A 22,155-nucleotide genomic window follows, 5' to 3' on the forward strand; every position below is an offset into this window, starting at 1 on the left:
GTGTACAACCAACCTGTTAGTTTTTTCCCAAACAATCAGTGGTGACAGCTATAGCTGGTAACACTGATCACTGTATTCTGATGGCTGGGAAGGCTCCCTGCTGTCAGGATACAATACCAAAGTGGGAGGGAATCCCCCATCCACATCAAATGTGTGGCTGGGAGAATTGGTTCATTTATTTTGTTCAACCCGCTGGTTGAACGAAAAAGAATATATAATGTATGGCCAGGCTTAGTGAATGTGGTGAAATTTCACTTTGCAAATAATACCCAATCACATGCATGGAAAATAAAAAAAAGAGGAATTTTAACTTACCTGTAAATTCCAAATCTTGGAGTACAATACAGGACACAGAAAACTTGTTCATGCACTATGGGTTGGTTTGTACCTTCAGGTGATTGGACACTGGCAAGCTTTTGAGGACACGCCACTGTAGGGCCCCTCTCCTATAACTCTCCTATAACCCTACCCCATTCCATGAGTCCTCAGCAAGCAATGCAGAGTAACAAGGAGAGTTTAGGAAGGGTGGCCTTTGTCTTGTACTGTACTTCAAGATATGGAATTTCCAAGTAAGTTAAAATTCCTCTTTTCTTAATTGAACAGTACAAGACACAGACAAGACATTCACATACCATAGGACATATCCAAGCAATAAATACATAATGTGGGCAACAACTAGGCAAATGTGTAAGCAGGTGTTTCCAAGAGTGTTCTAAAGTATTAAAAGTTTTCTTATCCTGTGACTCATGTTCTGAGGTGAACCAGGTCAACTATGTTTATGTGTGCAAATTAAATGTTACAATGTATCTTGTTGGTGGTTCTGAGCTTGTGGAATCCATATGAAATTTTGCAATTTAAAGAAATTTGTTGAGGGATTTCAAGTCCAGGATAGGATGGATACCTCTGTTGGGCTTTGGTATTATGAACAGATTTGAGTAGAATCCCTTGAACTTGTCCTATGGTGGTACTGATATAACAACTCCCTGGGAGAGGTAGTTCAGAGCCTTTTGAAATTCTGACTGCCTTGGACAGATTTTTACTAATTCGAAAAAACTCATGCAGTAGATTTTTGAACTCTATCTTCTACCCTTTTAAAACCATCAATTAAACCCACAGGTCTGGGATGTCTGTAACTCAGAGAGATGCAAACTGCATCAGATGTCCCCCACTCTTATGGGTGAGGGTGGCCCTTCATTGTCAAGAGGGCTTTGGGGAGGGCTTGATGGCCTTTGTGGGCCAAGCCTTGTGCCAAAACTTAGTGTAGTACAACCCCTGAAGGAGCCACTAATAGATTTTGGTCCTCTGCTCTTTCCTTGGCCCTGCTGACACCACCAAAATACACAAGCAAGATACACACCAATTGTGATAACAATGAACAGGTTGTATTGGTAGCAATGTAAGTGGTAAGGCAATGCAGGAGTTCAGAGGTTATACGATAGACACAGTAATTCAACACTGTAACAGTAACGTACAATCAAATACTCTTTTTAAAGATGGGCCACCTACATCCTGCAGGGCCAAGGGCATAAACAATATCACTCTGAATGGTAGATCTCCCCAAGTGAGACATGAATTGATAAACAAGGAAACAAACTGGTTAGTTGACTTATAGGCCCTCAGTCAGGAGAGTCTAGGATTAAAGAATAAGTTTACCTTTAAAAAAATGCAGGTAAAAAAAATGCATTTTTTTTTACTTAGAGCTGGAAAGAATAGCCATGCAGGACTCCTGCAGACCTCTCCCAGTGTATCTGTCTGCTCGTACCTTGTACCCGCAAGGACTGTTGAGACTTGTAGTTTCCCATTCACAGAGGACTGTAAATGAATGACAAACAGTGACAGTGGGCACCCAGAGAAGATGCCCACCCACTGTAACTGAGGGAGGGAGGAGAGGCTGCAGCTGCTGGAAGACGGGTGGAGCATGCAACATGTTCCAAAAGGTGAACATATCCTTTAAGTCTGAGAATCTTAGACTACCTGCAAACCAGTATTGCTAAAAGGATAAACCCAGAGGATAAAGAAGTATGAAAATTGGTTCTTCTGCCCATTCAGTTGGGGCCATTAGTTAGGCACGCAATTTAAGATGCTGTCCCTTTAAGATGTGTAATAAACAGAATTGTTCCCGTTGAGAGGCAAAGTTGTTGGCACAGGTTACTTTACGAGATAAGGTGGTTGGCACAGGTCCCTTTAAGAAATGAAGTTGTTGGCAAAGTTCACTTTAGGATATAGAATTGTTGGCAAGGATCACTTTAAGAGGATGAATTTGTGGGTGTGGTTCACTTTAAGATGTAAGTTTGGACTTACAGCAAAAGCACCTTCTTTAAATGACCTGGGCCAAAGTGGATGCAGCCACATGGAAAACATTGCTGCCTAGCAGGGAGCAAGGGGTTAACTCAGTTCAGCAACCTGTGGGCAGTGATTATGATGGCAGCTAAGCGATGGCAGTTTGTAGCAATAAAAGGCACTGGTGTATTTGTCACTGATAAAGGCCAATGATGAAGAACCGTTTTTAACCTTGAAAAACCTGGCTGGCAACAAACTAACTGTAATGCCCTGTACACACGATAGGATTTTCCGACAACAAAATCCATGTTTTTTTCCGACGGATGTTGGCTCAAACTTGTCTTGCATACACATGGTCACACAAATCTTGTCGGAAATTCTGAACGTCAAGCACGCAGTGACGTACAACAGGTACGACGAGCCGAGAAAAGTGAAGTTCAATAGCCTTTGCAATATTCTGCTCGATTCCGAGCATGCATGGAACTTTGTGCGTCGGAATTGTGTACACACGATCGGAATTTACAACAACGGATTTCCAGATCTCAAATATTGTGTGTCGGAAATTCCAATGGAAAATGTCCGATGGAGCCTACACACGGTCAGAATTTCCAACAACAAGCTCCCATCGAACATTTTCCGTCTGAAAATTCTATCATGTGTACGGGGCATAACTGATAGCAACGATGCATGAATCAGTGACCCTCTCACACAGTCTTTTTGCGACAATCAAAGAAGCAATGGGTGTCCTGCAATGGGGGCCCCCCTTTAACTAAAGATGCAGCTGTGGTGGCTGGGATTCATGCTCTCCTGCAGGTGAAAGGTCTTCCCAAAGCAGCCCTCTCCACATGATGTTGGAACTTCCCCAGTTACTCTGTACACTCTAGCCCAACCCAGGCCAGTCTGAAACAGCACAACTCAGCAAAAACTCTGAAGCCTCATACACACGATTGGATTGTTGGCCAACAAAACCGTGGAATTTTGTCCGAAGGGCGTTGGCCCAAACTTGTCTTGCATACACACGGCCACACAATTGTTGGCCAACAAACACAAACGTAGTGACATACTACATTGTTTTTCAGCTCTTTAGCGCTACCCTTTGGGCTCCTTCTGCTAATTTTGTGTTAGTAGAAGTTTACTGAGTGTTGATTTGCACTTTTCAGTTCGTTTCTGAACGGCTGTTTGTCAACCAGCCATGATGTAGAATCAGAGGAGATAACGTGTTATTTATTATTGGACTTGGAGTTATTGCTTTGACATTATTGTTTTGGTTGAATAATGATTTGATTTGGTATATTTTCTAGATTTTTGGATGCATAGAATGCACTTTTTGGTTAGGTTCTATTGGCAGATAGCATGTCTAATTTTATTTGTTTTCTTTTTTTAATGGACAATAAAAAAATTGTGTAGAATAATACTTGGCTATGTGTTTTACTTCAAATAACATTTTGGGAGTAGGCAATTACATTTAAAAAAATACAATGTAAAATTGACAAGGGACACCAACATAGTTGATCTTAAAAACTACGGGATAATGGTGTTGTGGTAACTTGCCCAAATAAAATTTAAAAAGCATAATAATATTATTTTTGATATCACTAGAAAAAAAAAAAGCCTTTGAAAATTTGTTTGCAATAACTCCATCAGTATCACCAGCAAAGCAGCTTAATTATTATCCCATTAAAGAAGAGAATTGTGCTCTGCTTTTGGAGATTCCAAAATTTGCCACAACACGAATGTTAATTCTCCAGTACGAACGCTAGTTTGCAAGATCGACGGCTTCCGGCTCGTCCTTGTTTCCGAGCATGCGTGTTTGTACTTTGGACCTTTGTCCGACGGACTTGTGTACACACGCTCAGAAAATCTGACAGCACACATTTGTTCGCAGAAAATTTTAAAACACGCTAGCCAACATTTGTCCGCGGAAAATCGGACAATTGTCCGATGGAGCATACACACGGTCGGATTTACCGCCAACGTCCCGTTATCGAACATTTCTCGTCGGAAAGTCCGATCATGTGTATGAGGCTTTTCACACTCCTTCCACTTGCATCATTTAGGCACATCCAGCTAAAAAAAAAAAAAAAATTCTTAAAAATAAATAAAATAGATAGAATTTCCATAGAGTCTTTAATAAAAACTCTGAAATATAAACTTCAAACACATATAAACTGCACACTTTAATATGAGTGCAAAAGTATGCATATTATTCATTGTACTTTTTTTTTTTTTTACACGGGTGTTGATATTTCTTGTTCAGCTGAAAATTTTATTTATGTTGTTTACATATGTTGCATCAGCAATAGGCTTTCTTTTACTTCCTGGGGCCAAAAACTTCTTAATTGTTGGGATTGAAGATATTCTTCCTTTGAAAGCCTGCAAAAGAAGCAATACAACAGTGTATTAAAAGCCATCCTTCATATAAATAAAAAATATGTTTGAATAGGGTGACATAAAAAGCGTATAAAACATAAGCCTTGTAAACGCGAAGGTAATAACTTAATAATCTGAGATTCCTTGGAGACCTCTGAAAGCATAATGCAAAGTTGAGATTCAGCTGTGATGTTCATGTAGTATATACAGTATAGAACAAATAATGGAAAACCACCACTTTGGAGTGGTGTAATTGAAAAGACATAGTTTTCCTGTCAGCTGAACATTTTTCATCAATTTATTGCAAAATGATTCAGCACACGGTACGTATCCCACTATGATCCCCCATCCTCCCATAGCTATTACAGTTAAAATTAAACTTCAGACGGGGTCCCACTGTTTATTGCCTGCTCCGGGCAGTTTTTTCATTAAATTTTCTGCCAATGACTATATTGCAGTGTGGAGGTATGGCTACATGTTCTATAGAGATAAATAGAAGAACAAAGTTGGGCACTTTCATTCATCTCTATAGAGCTTGTAGTCATACCTGAGTACTGGCACACAGGTGCAGGGGGTAAGTAAATAGTGCCTGGTGAAGGAGAGAGCTGGGCAGTGTAGAGGGGGACAGTGTTAACTGTGTGATTTTAATTAGAGCATAATAGCTAAGGACATGGTGGGAGGTTATAGGGTGTGGTATTGGGGGGGGGGGGGGGATTATGCTCATGTGGTATTTGCTTTTCCAGTGAGTTGCGCCAGCTCAATCTGTATTTAGGGCATTGCAGCCCATTTTTATTGAACCACATAAAAAGTGAACATAAACATCAGTTGCCCATGCAGGGGTTTCCACCATGGTGGTGGTGCTTTCTTTCACTTCAAGATTTTACGTGCACAGTGTCATGATCCACGTATGAAGTTGTTCTTATATATGGGACTTACAACACTCCATTTTGATGTCCTTTTTTGTTTTTGTTTTTCAATTTTGATGATGCACCAGTCTTTACTGTTTATATGATGTTGATAGTTCACTTTTCATATTTGCGCTACACTTTTTAAATGTTCTTATTGTGCACATATCCTACTGGCCGTGTTAGCTGCTCACTTCTCCGGGCAGCGCAGAATTATGTGTTTCACTTGGCTCACTTAGCCTTTAGACACAGGGCCCTGCTGCATGACCCACACCTGGCCAATGGATAGGTTGTTCCCCATGATACCCGGATAGGAGCCTACCTGACTCCTGGAATGAAACCTCCTGTCTCCTGGCAGCTAGCAGGGCACCCCTACCCCTTGGTTGAAACCGCTTGTCTCTTGACTCCTGCTGGGGCTCCTCTGACCCCTGGTTGAGACCTTCTGTCTCCCAACTTCTGGCTGGCTGGGTGAGACCTCATGTCTCCAGTATGGGCACTGTCTCCAAACTGGGAGCTCAAAGCTACTCTCAGGCTTGAATAAATACGACCCTGCACACCTGTGTACTCACCCAGGCTGCAGGCACCTAGTAAAATCTGGACACAGGATTGAAGGTTCCTTCCCACCCAATACACTTTGGAACCTTCAAGCTTCAGGCCCCATTCTGGGACTACAGAATCTGGAGAAAAACGAAAAACACAGCTTTCTCCGCTCAGAAATGACAGTCTGGAACTTTGCATTAACTGGTAATGCGAATCCTGTGTTATTATCTCCTACATTATCACAGTGGCAGGGTCTTGCACTATCACAAGGGTTTTTCAGAAAAAGGTAACCTATACTTTAAATAAAAAAAATAGCAGAACTTGCACATAAAGTATGTAATTTTTTTTACCTGTAAATTTGGAAAGTTTTGCAGGATAACGGGATGTAGCTCTTCCACTGCTAAAATGACTTCCAGGAGCTGCACATCTGCTATACTAAATTGTCTTCCAACTAAATATTCCTGGTTTGCCAAAGCCTAAACAAATAAAACAGATTAGCTACACAAAAAAAGTATATGTAATCACAGAGATTGCCATGTAAGGAGTGCTTACAAAGTTTGGCCCCATTTCTTCCACCGTATAGCAACCAACTTCCTGTTCTATGATCGGACGACATCTTCTTACAATCAGAGAAAAGGGCACCAGTTGAAGTATTGGGTGTTGAAGGCAGTCACTAAAATAACATTTTTTCTCTGTGTGCTGGATATACCTTGACCTGCTATAGGGTCAACAGTTTTTCTCTGTTCTAAAGAAGGTTCCCCCAGGAATTCCTATGAGGATGCCTAAGAGACTGTTGTTGGAAATGACTGCTACATATCCACAGATCCATCAACCAAGTTGATTACCTTGAAATGCAACTAAACCCACTGATTTAACTGTTTCCCAAAACAGTTACATTCAAGGCATGACGTGAATGATAACCATCACAGTTGCTCGTGCTCTCAACTGGACTGTCAAGCCATGAAATAGCTGGTGTCACAAATGAACATATTTGCAGCACCATGGCAACTGAAAATCAAACAGAGGTTAAAGGGGTTGTAAAGGTTCGTGTTTTTTTCACCTTAATGCATCCTAGGTGAAAAAACACCTGTCAGTGACCGTCCCCCCCCCCCCCCCCCGTTTTACTTACCTGAACCCTCAAACTTGTTCCATGGGGATGCACCGTCTCTCTGCTAGGGGGTTCTCGGCTGTTGATTGGATAGATTGATAGCAGCGCAGCCATTGGGTCCCGCTGCTGTCAATCAAATCCAATGACGCGGCCGCTGGGGGGGGGGTGTTGGGTCCGAGTCCTGCATTCGGCGTCTATGGATGCCGAATGCTGGACTCAGGAGCGCACCCGCAAGGTAACCCCCCGGGAGAGTGCTTCTCCTAGGGGGTTATCTGATGCGGGGAGGAGCCGAGGGAGCCGCCGAGGGACCCCAGAAGAGCAGGTTCAGGGCCACTCTGTGCAAAATGAGCTGCACAGTGGAGGTAAGTATGATGAAAAATAAGAAAAAAACAAAATTGAACCTTTAGTTTCACTTTAAGATGGCAACTTTCTTGGCTGTAAAGCATAGGAGGGTTTAGTTTCACATTAATTTTATTGTTGTGCAGCTGAGTGTATGACCCAAAGATCTAGATGCTATGTACTACCTTGAGATTTCAGCAAAGTGTGTCTATTCCTCATATCCAGCTGTACCAATATAGAGTTTATCCTGTGAGAATTGAATAGAGTGCCAGTTGGGGGATCAAAACTTGGCGAGAGGCAAGGTGTTTAGCAGACAAAGAGGACAACATGCCTCTCACATTTGGAAAAGAAGGGAAGAGGCCTCCTGTGATGTGCAATGAAACCAATGGGTGAAAACTGTTCTGTGTCTTCAGAGAATGTGCCTGTGTCTCAGATGCCATTGATCAGAGAGTTCAGAGCTTGGGGCATGGGCTGATTGTGTAGTCCAGAAGCTCCCAGTGGTGTCCTAGAGGACTTAACTGTGTATTGAAATCTATGTGTAATGACTTCCCCCTAAATTTTACATGAGGCTTTTCCATAGCATAACATTGAAGTCTCCCACTCCCCAGTATGAGGCATTACAAACAAAATTATTCACTTTATGTTAGGCTCATGTTTTATGAGATTTTCACTCTATCCCTATTCCGCCTGACACCCATCACCTGAACAAAAGTGGAATCACAAAAAAAATCCACATCTCACAGAGGTTCTTATCCTTCTCTACTAATAGAGAGGTTTTAGGTTTTTTTTGGTCACGACTGGAGATTTTCCCATACTTTCTGTTCTGTCTGAAATCCATCAAATAAATATGAAATACAGGGAGCAATCCTTAGTGAGGACACACAGTGATAAAAACTTGACAGCAGTTTTAACATTTACCTACCCTGTGCAAAGCTCCATTTTTTTTTAGTTTTGTCTGAAGTCGGCTTTAAATGGCACCCACTGACATGAGGTGATCATGGTCATTTCCAGTCAACTTCAGTCTGACTGGATGAGGAGTGCTATTTTTATACGTAGCAGAAAACATTGACAGACAACTATTCTAGAAGTAATACAATATCAGTTCAGAGTGAAATTTTGCACCAATAATTGGGTTATGCCCTAGATTAGATGTGTGCTTAGATTATCTGGCGATTCTCCTGCATTATATGCATGGGGAATATCAGCATGCATATTCATAGGAAAAAATAATCGATCAGTAGTTGTATGGCATCTACACAAAGACAAATTTATTATACATCTCGGCAGGGTGTCAGTGCCCCCCCCCCCCCCAAAATGGGTATAAAAAACTGAAACCACCTCTGATTTGTTAAAAATGTATATGCTGCAGAGTTATTGAAGTGTTCTTGAGGTTCTGTGTTCAATATGGTAACAGATAGGAATGTTATGTTAAAGGGTAACTCCACTTTCGTGGGGAAAAAATATTATAGCATATACAATTGTGACACAAGTCATATTGTAATTGAATGTTATTCAATCCTTCAGATCCGTGCTATAGCCGAATGATGGCTACAGCGCGGATCTGCTTTGCCGGGAGGGCGTCAATAGACATCCTCCCCTTTGCAAGCTGGCCACGCCCCCCTGAAGGGCACGCACTGTGATCACCCGAGTCGGTGAGACTCGGGTGACCGCAGATTGGAGTAAGGGGTCGATCCCAACCCCTTACCACGTGATCAGCTGTCAGTCAGCAGAAAGCTGTTCACGTGATGTAAACAGAAGATCAGTAATCTGTTTTTTTTTTCTTCTCACGCTGACAGCACGAGGAGAAAAATAAAAGCCGATCACCGGCCTCTGTTGAAGGGACATCGGTCCAGAGCAGGGAGAGGGGAAGCCGCATCAAATGTGCCCACAAGTACCGCCTGCCAGTGCCACGAATCAGTGCCCACCAATCAGTGCCCACCACCTATTAATGCCCACGAGTGCCACCTATCAATGCCCACCAGTGGTGCCAATCAGTGCCTTATCAGTGCCACCTAGCAGTGCTGCCTATCAGTGTCACCTACCAGTGCTGATCAGTGCCCATCACTGCCAAACATCAGTGCCAGCTATCAGTGCCACCTAATAGTGCCACCTATTAGTGCCCTTCAGTGCCACCTATCAATGCCCTTTAGTGCCGCCCATCAGTGCCACCCATCAGTGCCACCCATCAGTGCTGCCTTATCAGTGCCCATCAGTGTCGCCTTATAAGTGCCCATCAATGCAGCCTATCGGTGCCCAGCCTATCGGTGCCTATCAGTGTCCATCAGTGTAGCCTCATCAGCGTACATCAATGTTAAGAAAAATTACCTGTTTGCAAAATTTATTAACAAAATATAAAACGGTTTTGTATTTTTTTTTTTTAATTCTGTCTTTTTTCATTTTTTTAACAAAAATAAAAAACCCAGAGGTGATCAAATACCACCAAAAAAAAGCTCTATTTGTGGGAAAAAATGCTAAAAATGTAATTTGGGTACAGTGTTGTATGATCGCGCAATTGTCATTCAAAGTGCGACAGTGCTAAAAGCTGAAAATTGGTCTGGGCAGGAGGGGGGTTTAGGCGCCCAGTAAGCAAGTGGTTAAAATGACCTTTCCTTTTCAATCTGCAGAGCTGTAATTTTCTGAAAATACAATGCAATATGGCTGCCTGGAGGTGATCTGTACACAGAATGTGTACAGAACGCCCCCCCAGATATGTAATTTGCTGCTTGTGTGATTGGCTCACCAATTTTCCCAGAAGTCTGAACTAATATGCAAGTCAGATTTCAGGCATCCCCTGTAACAAAAATGTAATTTTTGTTGATACTTCCAATAGGAAATCATGTCTAAAGGGATGCAGGCCCAGCAGCTTTCCTCATTAGAGCTTTGCAGGTGCTGCAGCTGATTGATAATTATGATTGATAATTATGAAACCACTCCCATTAGACTTAAGGCTAACACACTATAAGAACCATAACACTATAAGAAAATCGGGCAAACATTTTCGTCCAAAGAATTTTCGTACGATTTTCATATAGTGTGTATGCAACTTTCGACAGCTGATTCCAAATTTCCGTATGAAAATTCCCGAAGAGACAAACTCCAAGATTTTTCTTGTACAGGAACAGAACTAACGATTTTCGTTTAACTGCTTGCAGCTCTTGTTCTGGGATGACGTCATATGATGGCGTCCCAGAACGGCCACTCTCGCGCGCCCGCGGTGGGTGCGCAGCGCGGCGATCGCGGCCGCACCATGTTGCTAGGCACAACCCCGATCTGTGTAAAGAGCCGCCTCCATGGCTCTTTAACCATGTAATCGGCTGTGTCCAATCACAGCCGGTCACATGTAAACAAGGAAGTGCCGGTAATCGGCTCTCCTTGCCTCACACTGACAGAGTGGGAGGAGAGGAGAGCCGATCAGCGGCATCTCCTCACAGGGGGACATGTAGGAATGTAATCAGGGCACTGATGATCAGTGCCCTGATTACAATAAAGAAATATAGTGTCACAATACAGTGCCCACCAATGCCAGCATACAGTGCCCACCAGTGGCAGCAATCAGTGCCCAAAAGTGCCCCCAATCAGTGGCCATTAGCCATGCCAGTCAGTGCTGGCAATCAGTGCCGCCTATCGGTGCTGCCCATCAATGCCCATCACTGCTGTCCATCAATGCCCATCAGTGTCGCCCATCAGTGTCCATATGTACCGCCTATCCATGCCACCTATCCATGCCCACCAGTGCCGCCTATCAGTTCCCGCCACTGCTGCCTATCAGTTCCCGCCACTGCTGCCTATTAGTGCCCATCAGTGCCACCTAACAGTGCCCATCAATGCCGCCTATCAGTGCTCATTAGTGTCACATATCACTGCCACCTATCAGTGCCCATAAGTACGGCATATTAGTGCCTCCTCATCAGTGCCACCTCATTAGTGCCCATAATTGCCACCTCATCAATGCCCACCAGTTCAGCCTATCAGTGCCCATCGATGCCGCCTCATCAGCGCACATCAGTGAAGGTGAAAAATTACTTAGTTACAAAATTTACTGACAGAAAAAAGTAAAAAACATTTTTTTTCAAAATTTTTGGTCTTTTTTTTTTTGTGTAAAAAATAAAAAACCCAGCAGTGATTAAATACCACCAAAAGAAAGTTCTATTTGTGTGAAGAAAATGCTAAAAAATGAGTTTGGGTACAGTGTAGCATGACCACGCAATTGTCATTCAAAGTGCGACAGCGCTGAAAGCTGAAAAATGGCCTGGGCAGGAAGGGGGTGTTACTGCCTGGTAGGCAAGTGGTTTATGTGTACCATTTTAGTACGATTTTTGTAGAAGAAATATCAGAAAAGAAAGACTGCGCATGACCAGAAGCAATAAACAACAAAAATGCCTTTGTCATACGAGAAAATTCGTAAGAATTTTCATACAAACTTTCTGTCGCGGGTTTCGATTTGCGGTTAAACATCGAGAGAGATCGGACGAACGTTTGCCCGATTTTCTTATAGAGTGTACCCCACTTTACTTTCCCACATGGATACACACAAACACACAGGGATTTCTTCAGAATAACAAAAGGTAGGAATCTACAAAATCCTTGCAATGTACATACTGTAGATCACCCAGAGGGGAATGTTTTTTTCTCAACAAAAGTGGAGTTACTCTTTAACTCACTGAGCGTAGAGGGTGTAGGTAGTGTGTAGTGATGGGGACAGGTTTTATCCTGATTCATAATAGATTATGGACAGGCTATACATCCACTTCTATTCTTTTTAAACCTATGTAGAACTTTGTTAAAAGAAAAAAAATCATACCTTTTCATAAACTGGAAAATATCTGTTCAAAGCTTTTTGTTTTACAAGATCCCGTTGTTTCTGCTGTTCAGCTTCAGCCATAAAGAATAATGATATAATCAATCCCATTAGGTCTGCGATCCCCTCAGTATACATATCAATGCTGGAACACAAGAAAATGCAAAGTAATTATCACTTATACCCTTCTCTAAGTACAGCCTTGTGTAGGACTGAGTCACAGAAGAACCCTGCTATTAAAGAGACACCGGGATTGATTTACTAAAGCTAGAGAGTGCACAATCTGCTGCAGCTGTGCATGGTAGCCAATCAGCTTCTAACTTTGAAAAGTTTGTTCAATTAAGCAATTAAGCTTTGACAAAAAACTGGAAGATGATTGGTTTTATACAGAGCTGCACCAGATTTTGCACTCTTTCGTTTTAGTAAATCAACCCCACTGTCACTGTGAACATGCAGGGCAAAATGACAATGTCTCTGAAAATGGCCTCCTCTGTCCCTTTTATACTAACCAATGTCTGCTATTCTTTTTTGCCGGATACACCATCTTGTGCTTACAAGGGTGGAGGAAAATTCAACCTCCTCTCTTGTGATAGTGCTTCTATCCAGTAGTCACTTGCTGTGCCGGAGCATTGTCACATGACCAAGGGAGTTACACTACCACCTCCCTGGTTGCCCACAATGATGATTTTGGTATTGGCTGTGACAGAGGAAGGAACAGCAAGGGAGCGCAGGCAAGGTGAGTATAAGGGTGTGAGGAAAGCCTTTGCAGAGACATTGCAACTACAGACACATCACTTTCCAATTCTAATTATTTCACTTTCTAATTATTAAAGTGGATGTAAACCCTCACATATTCCCAGTGAAGAGAACAGCCTCCGATGATACACAGGGATGAAACAAATCTCCCTACATAAGTTTTACATATGTATATCTGCTGTCTTCAGGTTTATATATTCTTTAGAAAGTGCACATGGTGTTAGAAGATTTTCTCTTCCTGGTGCAGTGAAGCCTGGACATACAGCCAAGATAGCTGATTGGAGGAAAGGCACACACCCCCTCTCCTCATAGGTAGAGACTTTCAGAACTGATCGTTGAATAGTTCAGGGATCTGTTTAATTTTATTATAGCATTCTCCCCAACACAAAACCCTGGCTGCTTTTATCTCAGTTGACGAAAAGCTTGTCAGAAGTCATCAGGCTGATAACAGAAGAACGGAGCAGAAGACAGCTACAGGACTTAGTGCTTTGAAGAGAGATAAGAAAACACTGCAGTGCGGTGCCCATGAATTAGAAGATTGCCCAACACAAATATACTGCGGCAGGGTATCTCTATTGCGTGAAACAACGTACCTGTACGTTATTTCATGCAATGGATAGTGTGGGCATGCGCCCGCCCGCTGCATAGGGGAGGTGTCTGCCCGCCATCCGCTTCACAGAGAGGCAGAACAGGGACCTGCCTATGTAAACAAGGCAGCGAAGGAAAAGAAGTCCCGGACTGCCGCACTCCATGCAAAAACATCTTTATTAAAAAAATGCGTTTAAAATCCAAAATAGCAAACAAAACAAAAGGTGGACATAGTGGGCATAAAATAGCTAACGCGTTTCACATTCAAAGATGCTTACTCATAGCTAGGTTTGATCAGACAACAAGAGTGCATATAAAGGAAAAAAACAATAAATAATATGTAAAATATGTAAAAAACAATAAATATGTAAACAAGGCAGATCCCCATTTTGACAGGGGACAACATGGAGATCTGCTGTTCCTAGTGAGTAAGAACAGCGATCTCTGTGTTGTTCCTGTCAGCACTTCCCCCACACAGTAAGAAAGCACCAACCGGGAACACATTTAACCCTTTCATCGCCCCTGATGTTAACCCCTTCCCTGCCAGTGTCATTTATACAGTAATCAGTGCTTTTTTTTTTAGCACTAATCACTGTATTGGTGTCACTGCTCCCCAAAATGTGTCACTTTGGGTCAGATTTGTCCACCGCATGTCGCAGTCCCGCTAAAATTGCCGATCGCCGCCATTACTAGTAAAAAAAAATTAAGAGTCCATAAAGTATCCCATAGTTTGTAGATGCTTTAACTTTTGCGCAAACCAATCAACATACGCTTATTGGGATTTTTTACGAAAAATATGTAGAAGAATACATATGGGCCTAAATTGATGAAGAAATTTGTTTTTTTAGTTTTTTTGGGGATATGTATTATAGCAGAAAGTTATATATATATATATATATATATATATATATATATATATATATATATATTGTTTTTCAAAATTGTTGGTTATTTTTTGTTTATAGCGCAAGAGATAAAAACCGCAGAGGTGATCAAATACCGCCAAAAGAAAGCTCTATTTGTGGGAAAAAAAGGACATCAATTTTTTTGGGGTACAGAATCGCACACCCACGCAATTGTCAGTTAAAGTAACGCAGTGCCGTATTGCAAAAAATAGCCTGGTCATTAAGGGGCTAAATCCTTCTGGGGCTGAAGTGGTTAAATCAACTTAATTTTGACAGAATGGTAAAAAAAAAAAAAAAAAAAAGTGCACATATCCTACAGTCAAAATGTGATGACATTTTCACCAACATCCTATGTTTCATGCAACCTCATCCAGATTTCACATTTTTTAATGTGAGCCCATACAGCTTCAGATTTTTGTACACTAAACAAAATAGTGAATTGTACAATGAGATTGTGATACACTGTAAGAGGCCAGCTTAAGGCTACAATATCTGCTGAGTTACTGACCTGGAAAAAGTATGCAAACCAGGAAAGTCAGAATAAAGTCAGAAGTCCTAATCAGCATACTTGTTCTGGGACAATGACTTAACGTATTAAAGACAAAAGGTCAATATGACAACCAGGGAACTAGACTATAGAGAATGATAAGTTAGCTATGTGAACAGGAATTCTTCCCAAGCAAACAGCAACAGACTGTGAGTAGCTTTGAATTAGATAAGATTTTTATCCGACAAGCATGTGGAGGTCAGCTTACAAGCAAAACAATCGCCAACCCTTGTTGATCATATAGCGTGTATGTAGTCTGCAATAAAAAAAAAAAAAATCGCACACCATTTGTCATTACATTGGTTAAATAATTTTGATCTGATCCCAGAGCAATATTTAATTAGACACATGAATGCCCAAGTCAACAGCTTGCGCTGATCCATGACTTTTCAGAATTGCCACATTCTCAATGTTTCTGGTAAATTCCCCTTATCACTTACAGACATATCCTCAAGTCATAAAACCGTTACACAGCAATATTTCTCATAAAAATATATATTTACTAAGTTTTAAACATGCCTGACATCTATTAAGCTTATAATAAAACTTCTCTTCAGGAACAGGAAGTCCTGTAGAGTTGCCAGCTCATCCCTTTAAACCCGAACACATATGAATTACACAGGTTCTGAGGCTAGTTTAATGCAGATAGGGCACCAAGTGAGTTTAAATACCACCTTAATCAGCCACAGAACCATTGTAATTAATATGTGTTTGGGTTTAAAGGGATGAGGTGGCAACCCTAAAGTTCTGTCACAGCTGTTCCCTCTCTTTAAGCAGGGGAATGGCCTTGTAAGCATTCCCTTGTAGTTCCTGAAAAGCAGCACCCCATGACACCTTGTCCTTGTCCATAGTGAACAGTGCAGAATATACCAAGCCATCCACATCATCTGGATGGGACTTGATGGCCACTGCAGTTTGAGAGCGGTATAACTGGAACTGGACGTTGTTGGGTAGCAGATAAGAGGATCAGTGGCTTAAGCTCAATTTGGCAACACTTCACAGTCATCTTCTTGGCCGCGAGACTGTCCCAGATAACATGGTGAGATAGACCAATAGGAACCTGTGTGGGAGGAAGGATGGTTTGGCATGTGTTCCAAATGGCCGAATGTTCAAACCAAATAAAAAAAATGAAATTATGTTACATATGGCGCACAGCCTCAATGCATTTCTCTTGTCAGCATGATCAGGAGCTTCCACTTTGTGGTGGAGCACATATATGAGGAGTATCTGAGGCACCTTTAAGACAAGGAGCATGGTGATTGAAGCTTTCTTCAGCAAGATTTAGGAAAATTTCTTGGACTGTGCAATATTTATTAATAATTCTTATAAATAAAAAAAAATTCACCTTTGAACTCTCAAGTATATTTGGATTGTTTTTTATCCTTTGTTCACATGCAATTATCACATATGTGTTAGCACCTTGCTTTTCATTGCTTTGCTTTTTAGAGGTGGTATAATCACTTAAAGGGGCAGCTTCACAGTTTTCAGCATATTTTTGGTTGGCGCCAGGGCTTACTAATATTTCTCACAATATAGTCAATATAAGCTGAGATTAGGCTACCGTACTTTGGCTCCCGGCCATATCCTAATCCATTCATCTTGGTTTATCTTGTGGGGCTGATTTATATTATTGTTGTCTAAATCAAGCTCTCGTAGGCAGCTTACTTATTTCGCAAAACAGCCCATCAAAAACCTTTTGTTTTGTTATTACCTTTTTGTAAACAATCTTTTCAATACAAGTATTATTGATCAAACCACGTGGTCCCCCAAAGGGGGAGGTTACTCTTTTTTGGGCTTCTCTTTGTTACTTTTTGAGTTAAAGGTGCATGTCATGGTAAATGTGTCATGTGCATTATGATGCACATTGACTTTTTATTCAAAATGCATTGCAGCGTGAGTTTACATCCCATGATGATGCATGTTTATGAACATTGAAATATGCTTTAATGCGTTTCCATTAATTTCAATAGAAAATGTATCAGGGGGTGAACCCAACCTAACACTTATAAATGATAAAAATTTTTTTTTTTTTTAAATGGGTGTGGGTAATAGACCATGGAATCCTAGTATAACAATATGGCACAGTTGAATTTATTACTATAGGTTGTAACCGCACTTATTGCACCACCTTTGGAAATGCAATACGTACTGTTTTAACTTTGTTTACATTTCTATAAGTATGCTATATTCAGTGAATACTTACAATAGTCTTTCTTTTAGGTCCTTTCCGTATATGTTGTATTTTCCAGCTATGTAGTTCAGGATGGCTTTTGATTGTACTAGTTTCAAGCCATCCATTTTCACCATTGGAACTTGCTGAAACAGCAAATCTCCACCTAGAATGTAAAAGAACAAGTGCTGAATGAGTAAATATGAGTCAAGCTGAGCCAAAGTCAATCACTCTGATATTTCCATTGCATCTCACAAAGAATATGCTTCAATCAGCCCTCTAGAAAGGTACATGCTTTGTATTGAGGGGTCCAGGGCCCAAGAGCAACTGCTCAATGAAGAACCTACTGTCATTGCATAAACTAGCCTTGGCTTAAACCTCAACCTTGGGCTAACTTTGATATATACAACAAAACAGCATTGGTTGCAATGTTCACATTTAATTTGCAGGTGTCCCCTGCAGTGCTTCCTTATTACTAAAAGAAGTACTCAGTCTTCCATGCTGAATGACACCCGATGGCACTCAACCTAGGGGACTGGGGAAAGATTGTGAATGAAGGGTACCCTGAGCACAGTGCCCTGAACGTTCAGTGTATTAATCATCATCCAGGGACTGGGACCGCCCCCTGCCGGAAGAAGACCTAAAAGAAGTAGGACCAAGAGAGAAAGACATCTGGTGGTCCTGGTGTTGGTGAACCTAATACAGTATCACATGTGGAGTATCTCAATTATAAGCTGAGGAGTGACATCGTTTATCATCCCAAATGATTTGATGCATGTTAAATATTTATGGTTGAGCACCAGCCATCATGCAGTAAATAGCAAAATAAAATATGAATTGAATTCAGATTTTTTCTATATTTCCGGCGTCAATTATATACCTCACGTAGCTGTAGTATTTTTTCAGTACATAGACATTTTATATTATTGTAAACAAAATGTAAAAACTTTAATGAATTTACTGTTCATAAACAGTGGCAGTTGCAACTAGCTGGTTTCAGCTATTACTGCGCATCTCTCTGTGCAGTATACAGTGACACCTAGAGCTAACAGGCTTGTCTGGCTGTCATAGTGATAACATGATCAGGAACCACACTAAGGGGTGTCAGACCCTTTCTATAGATGAGTGACTGTCAGTGAAACCGCTGTGTGCTCATAGTTCTAAAATGGGACATAGATAAATATTTTTTAAAACCCTAGAAACTTTTATTGAGAACCTTAATCTACATATTGTGGTCATCAAGGTGTTAAATGAATTATTTAAAGAGATGCAGGAGATATCATTGCTAACCTTCTAAAAAATGCTCTTTACATGGCTGTAATGCTGACCCATGGGTCTGAATGCTTTCTAAGCCAGAGCCTGTATGCACATCAGAAAAGTTTAAGGAAAGTTAAAAATGTTTTACCTGCATACCTCCTCCGGGTTAATGAATATAAATATTGGCACAATAAAGCCATGGTGCTGGCATTTTCAGAAAAAAAATCAGTTTACCGCTGATCAAAATCATATTTATACAGCTTCAAAACATTGTTAAAAAACAATAAGTTCTATTTATTTACTTTTAAAGTGATATTAAACTCTGGTTAAAAATTAAATATTCTATTAAATTATGTATTTTTAAAATAGTACTTTCTATTGCTCTAAACCTCCAAATTCAATTTTTTTTTTTTTTTTTTGCTGCTGTGATCTGATTTCCTGTTAAATGGTGGCTACGTTCATTCCCCATGGTCCCACTGTAAGTAGGAATGTAGCCACCCTTTTCCAGCACATTACGGCCCCATGGGGTCAACGCTGTATCCTGGCCTAGGTCGACAAGGCCCAGACCTTGGGCAGCACTTTGCAGGGGGGCAGCATGGAAAGAGTCCCCGCCGGCTTGCATTACACTGTTAGTGTAGCGCCAGTCTTATGGGGTGGACTGGGCTGAGAGGCAAATTAGTCTAGCACCCCCATAAAGCAGCCGCACTGCTTCCGGTATGCAGGCGGCTGGCATTCCGCAACTGTGGGGGGGGGCATGTTTATATCTTCTTAGTCCTCTCCATAAAATTATCAGAAATTTGTGCTTAAAGTGGAGTTCCACCCAAAAATGGAACTTTCACTTTTTGGATTCCCCCCCCCCCCCCCTTTGGCACCTTTCAGGGGGGAGGAAGGAGTAGATACCCGTCTAATACAAGTATTTGCTCCCACTTCCTGGCATAGCTCACCACGGCGCTTGCGGTGACCTATGCCACTTCCGGCGCCTACCCCGTCCTCCCCCGCTGTATTCTGTGAGACACAGAACACAGCAGGGACCTGAGAGGACGCGCAGCGCACGGCTTCACTTCCTTATTCCCTTACCGAGGATGGTGGCCGCAGCAGCCGAGAGCCGAAGGACGGATCGGCTTCAGCTGTCGACATTGCAGGCTCCCTGGACAGGTGAGTGTCCATATATTAAAAGTCAGCAGCTGCAGTATTTGTAGCTGCTGGCTTTAAATATTTTTTTTTCACCGGACCTCCACTTTAAAGTAGAACTATAGACAACACTTTTTTTTTTTATTTTGGATAGAATAAGGGAGGGTTATAGCCCCTGTCAGTTTATTTTCTACCATCCCTGTGCCATTGCAGATATTTCCCTTCACTTCCTGCCCCATAGCCAAACAGGAAATGAGAGGAAATCTATGCAAATTAAGGGAATACATTGCCCCCCCCCCCCATGGGCCCTCAGAACTAGTGTCCCCACTCAAAAATTTCTGGGTGGGTCTTAAACAATAAGGGGGGTCGCCTTGACAGAAAGGGGTGGCTCATATTTAAATTAGGGGATGCACGGGGTTTAGTCAGACCTAGGGCAGCACAAAACTTAAATTCACCACTGCATGGGGTGTCTAGCACCGGTGGGTGCAATCCTGGCACTTTAGTGCAGTATCCAGCCCTGCTGCCTGTAGCCTGTCAAAGTCTATGGCAGACTGAAATACGCCGTGCACCGTGTGGTACCTGCATTTAGGGCCTTATGCTTTTAAGGACATTCTCTTTAATACATTCTTTATATTATTTACAATATTATTAGGTAACAAGGACACAGTTCAGAGTCTAACTTAGCCAAGTATTGTTTGTGCAAACATTGATAGGACGAAAAATAATAAATACGTACTCTTAAGCAATTTATCATATTCCTCCTTTGTATCATATAGCTTCTCTTCAAACTGTAAAGAAAAAAAATTCATGTCATCAACATTGGCCAATGAAACCTTTGAGTATGCTGCGAAATGTCCGTTGATACCCAAGTACCCGTAATGCGAAATGGAAAAAAGACTAGAACTTGTGGCCTCTACAATTTCCTCAAATAAATAAATACATGAACAAACATAGAATGGTTTGACGGGCAGGCTGTACGTTTGCATGAACAACAATCCTCTCAAGTCTGTGGGCAGTTTTAAGGCAATACCTGCCCCATGTCAAGCCTCCTTGTCATTAAAGCTTAGTTCCACCCAAAAGTGGAACTTCTTATTCATTTCCTCTCCCCTCTGGTGCCACATTTGGCACCTTTCAGGGGGGGGGGGGGGGGGGACAGGGACCTGTGTTTGACAGGTCTCCTTCCCCTTTTCCGGAGAGGGCACCGCAGCGAAGTTCGACCCCCCTCCTCCTTCCTCTGCTGCCAGGCCAATTAGAAGGCACAGCACGCAGTAGGGATCTGGCTGTTAAGCCTAAAGGCTTCACTGCCGGGTTCCCTTACCGGCAATGATGGCGGCTGCACCCGACAGCCGATACGAAGATCAGCTGGGGTGCCAACATCGCGGGCTCCCTGGACAGGTAAGTGTCCATATATTAAAAGTCAGCAGATGCAGTATTTGTTGCTGCTGACTGTTAATTTTTCGTGGGGTGGGCAGACCCCCGCTTTAAGAATTAAAAAAAAAAAAAAAAAAAAAAAAGGTAATAAACTGGTACACCCTCACAATTTGCCAGGTTCTGATTGCCTAACTATTTATTTTTAACACAGAACACACCATCATTTTTTATTTATTTTTTTGTAGTTGGATTGTATACATTTTTGGAAAGGATGAGAAACAGAATTATACTTGACTTCTTATTCAACATTGTCACTAAAACAAGAAGTAAGGGGAAATCCTAACTGGGGACAGGAGTGGCATTATCGCAGCTCCGGCCAATCACAGCACCGGAGCTCGCGAACCCAGAAGTAACATTCTGGAGACATGTCGCCCGCCACAGCGGAGCCGCTGCAACATCATCGTTCTAAGGTAAGTATTTCATAATGAGCTAGTATGCGATGCATACTAGCTCATTATGCCTTTGTCTTGCAGGTTGTTTTTTTGTTCTTTTTTCAGAGTTTACAACCACTTTAAGGCCTTGTTCATACGGGCATACTACAGCATACGCCTGTGCGAGGGTCGTGTTTACCTGCACAGGGATGCATAGGTGGTTTGTTTATCCCAATGCAGGCAGTACCATTCATGTCAGCTGGGACACAACATGAATGTCAATCTAGAAGTAGCTGCTGTGTCTTAAATGACATAAATGGGACAACCTGTACGAGGATGTGTGGAATACCTGTAGTTGAAATTCTCTGTCCTCTAATCCCCCCCTACCCCCACAGCTGTAATCTTCTGGTGCTTTGGGGGTTAATACAAGCCGAGGAACCTGCCACAGATGTTAAGAGTGCCAACTACGCCTGTTCTTTCTGCCCACCTACTCCATTTACAGAAGCTGTACAAAAGCTTCCATAAAAGAAAAGCGCTCTATTGATGAAGGACTTGTGGATGAATGAAATGTCAGCCTCCTCCATTCAAAGATCGTTGATTGTAAATACAGTCCCTCATGCTTATTTTTTAAAAGCTTTTTTGACTAAACTTAGGCTTTA

The 22,155-nt window shown here is 41.8% G+C and overlaps 1 protein-coding gene across 4 annotated transcripts in view; it reads right to left on the reverse strand.

Annotated features, from left to right (window-relative positions):
* Positions 1 to 4,390: 4,390 nt before the first annotated feature.
* LOC141139984 (glutathione S-transferase 3-like) overlaps positions 4,391 to 22,155 on the reverse strand; it is a 90,783-nt gene continuing 73,018 nt past the window's right edge. For all 4 annotated transcript variants that reach the window (XM_073626662.1, XM_073626659.1, XM_073626660.1 and 1 more), the window contains 5 exons: positions 20,431 to 20,482; positions 17,340 to 17,472; positions 12,344 to 12,485; positions 6,446 to 6,571; positions 4,391 to 4,653 (listed from right to left, as the gene is read on the reverse strand). In XM_073626662.1, the coding sequence (XP_073482763.1) occupies positions 4,534 to 4,653; positions 6,446 to 6,571; positions 12,344 to 12,485; positions 17,340 to 17,472; positions 20,431 to 20,482 (573 nt within the window). In that variant the 3' untranslated portion in view covers positions 4,391 to 4,533. The remainder of the gene's footprint in view (positions 4,654 to 6,445; positions 6,572 to 12,343; positions 12,486 to 17,339; positions 17,473 to 20,430; positions 20,483 to 22,155) is intronic.

This window comes from Aquarana catesbeiana, linkage group LG04 (genome assembly GCF_042186555.1).
Source record: "Aquarana catesbeiana isolate 2022-GZ linkage group LG04, ASM4218655v1, whole genome shotgun sequence".
Lineage (NCBI taxonomy): Eukaryota > Metazoa > Chordata > Amphibia > Anura > Ranidae > Aquarana > Aquarana catesbeiana.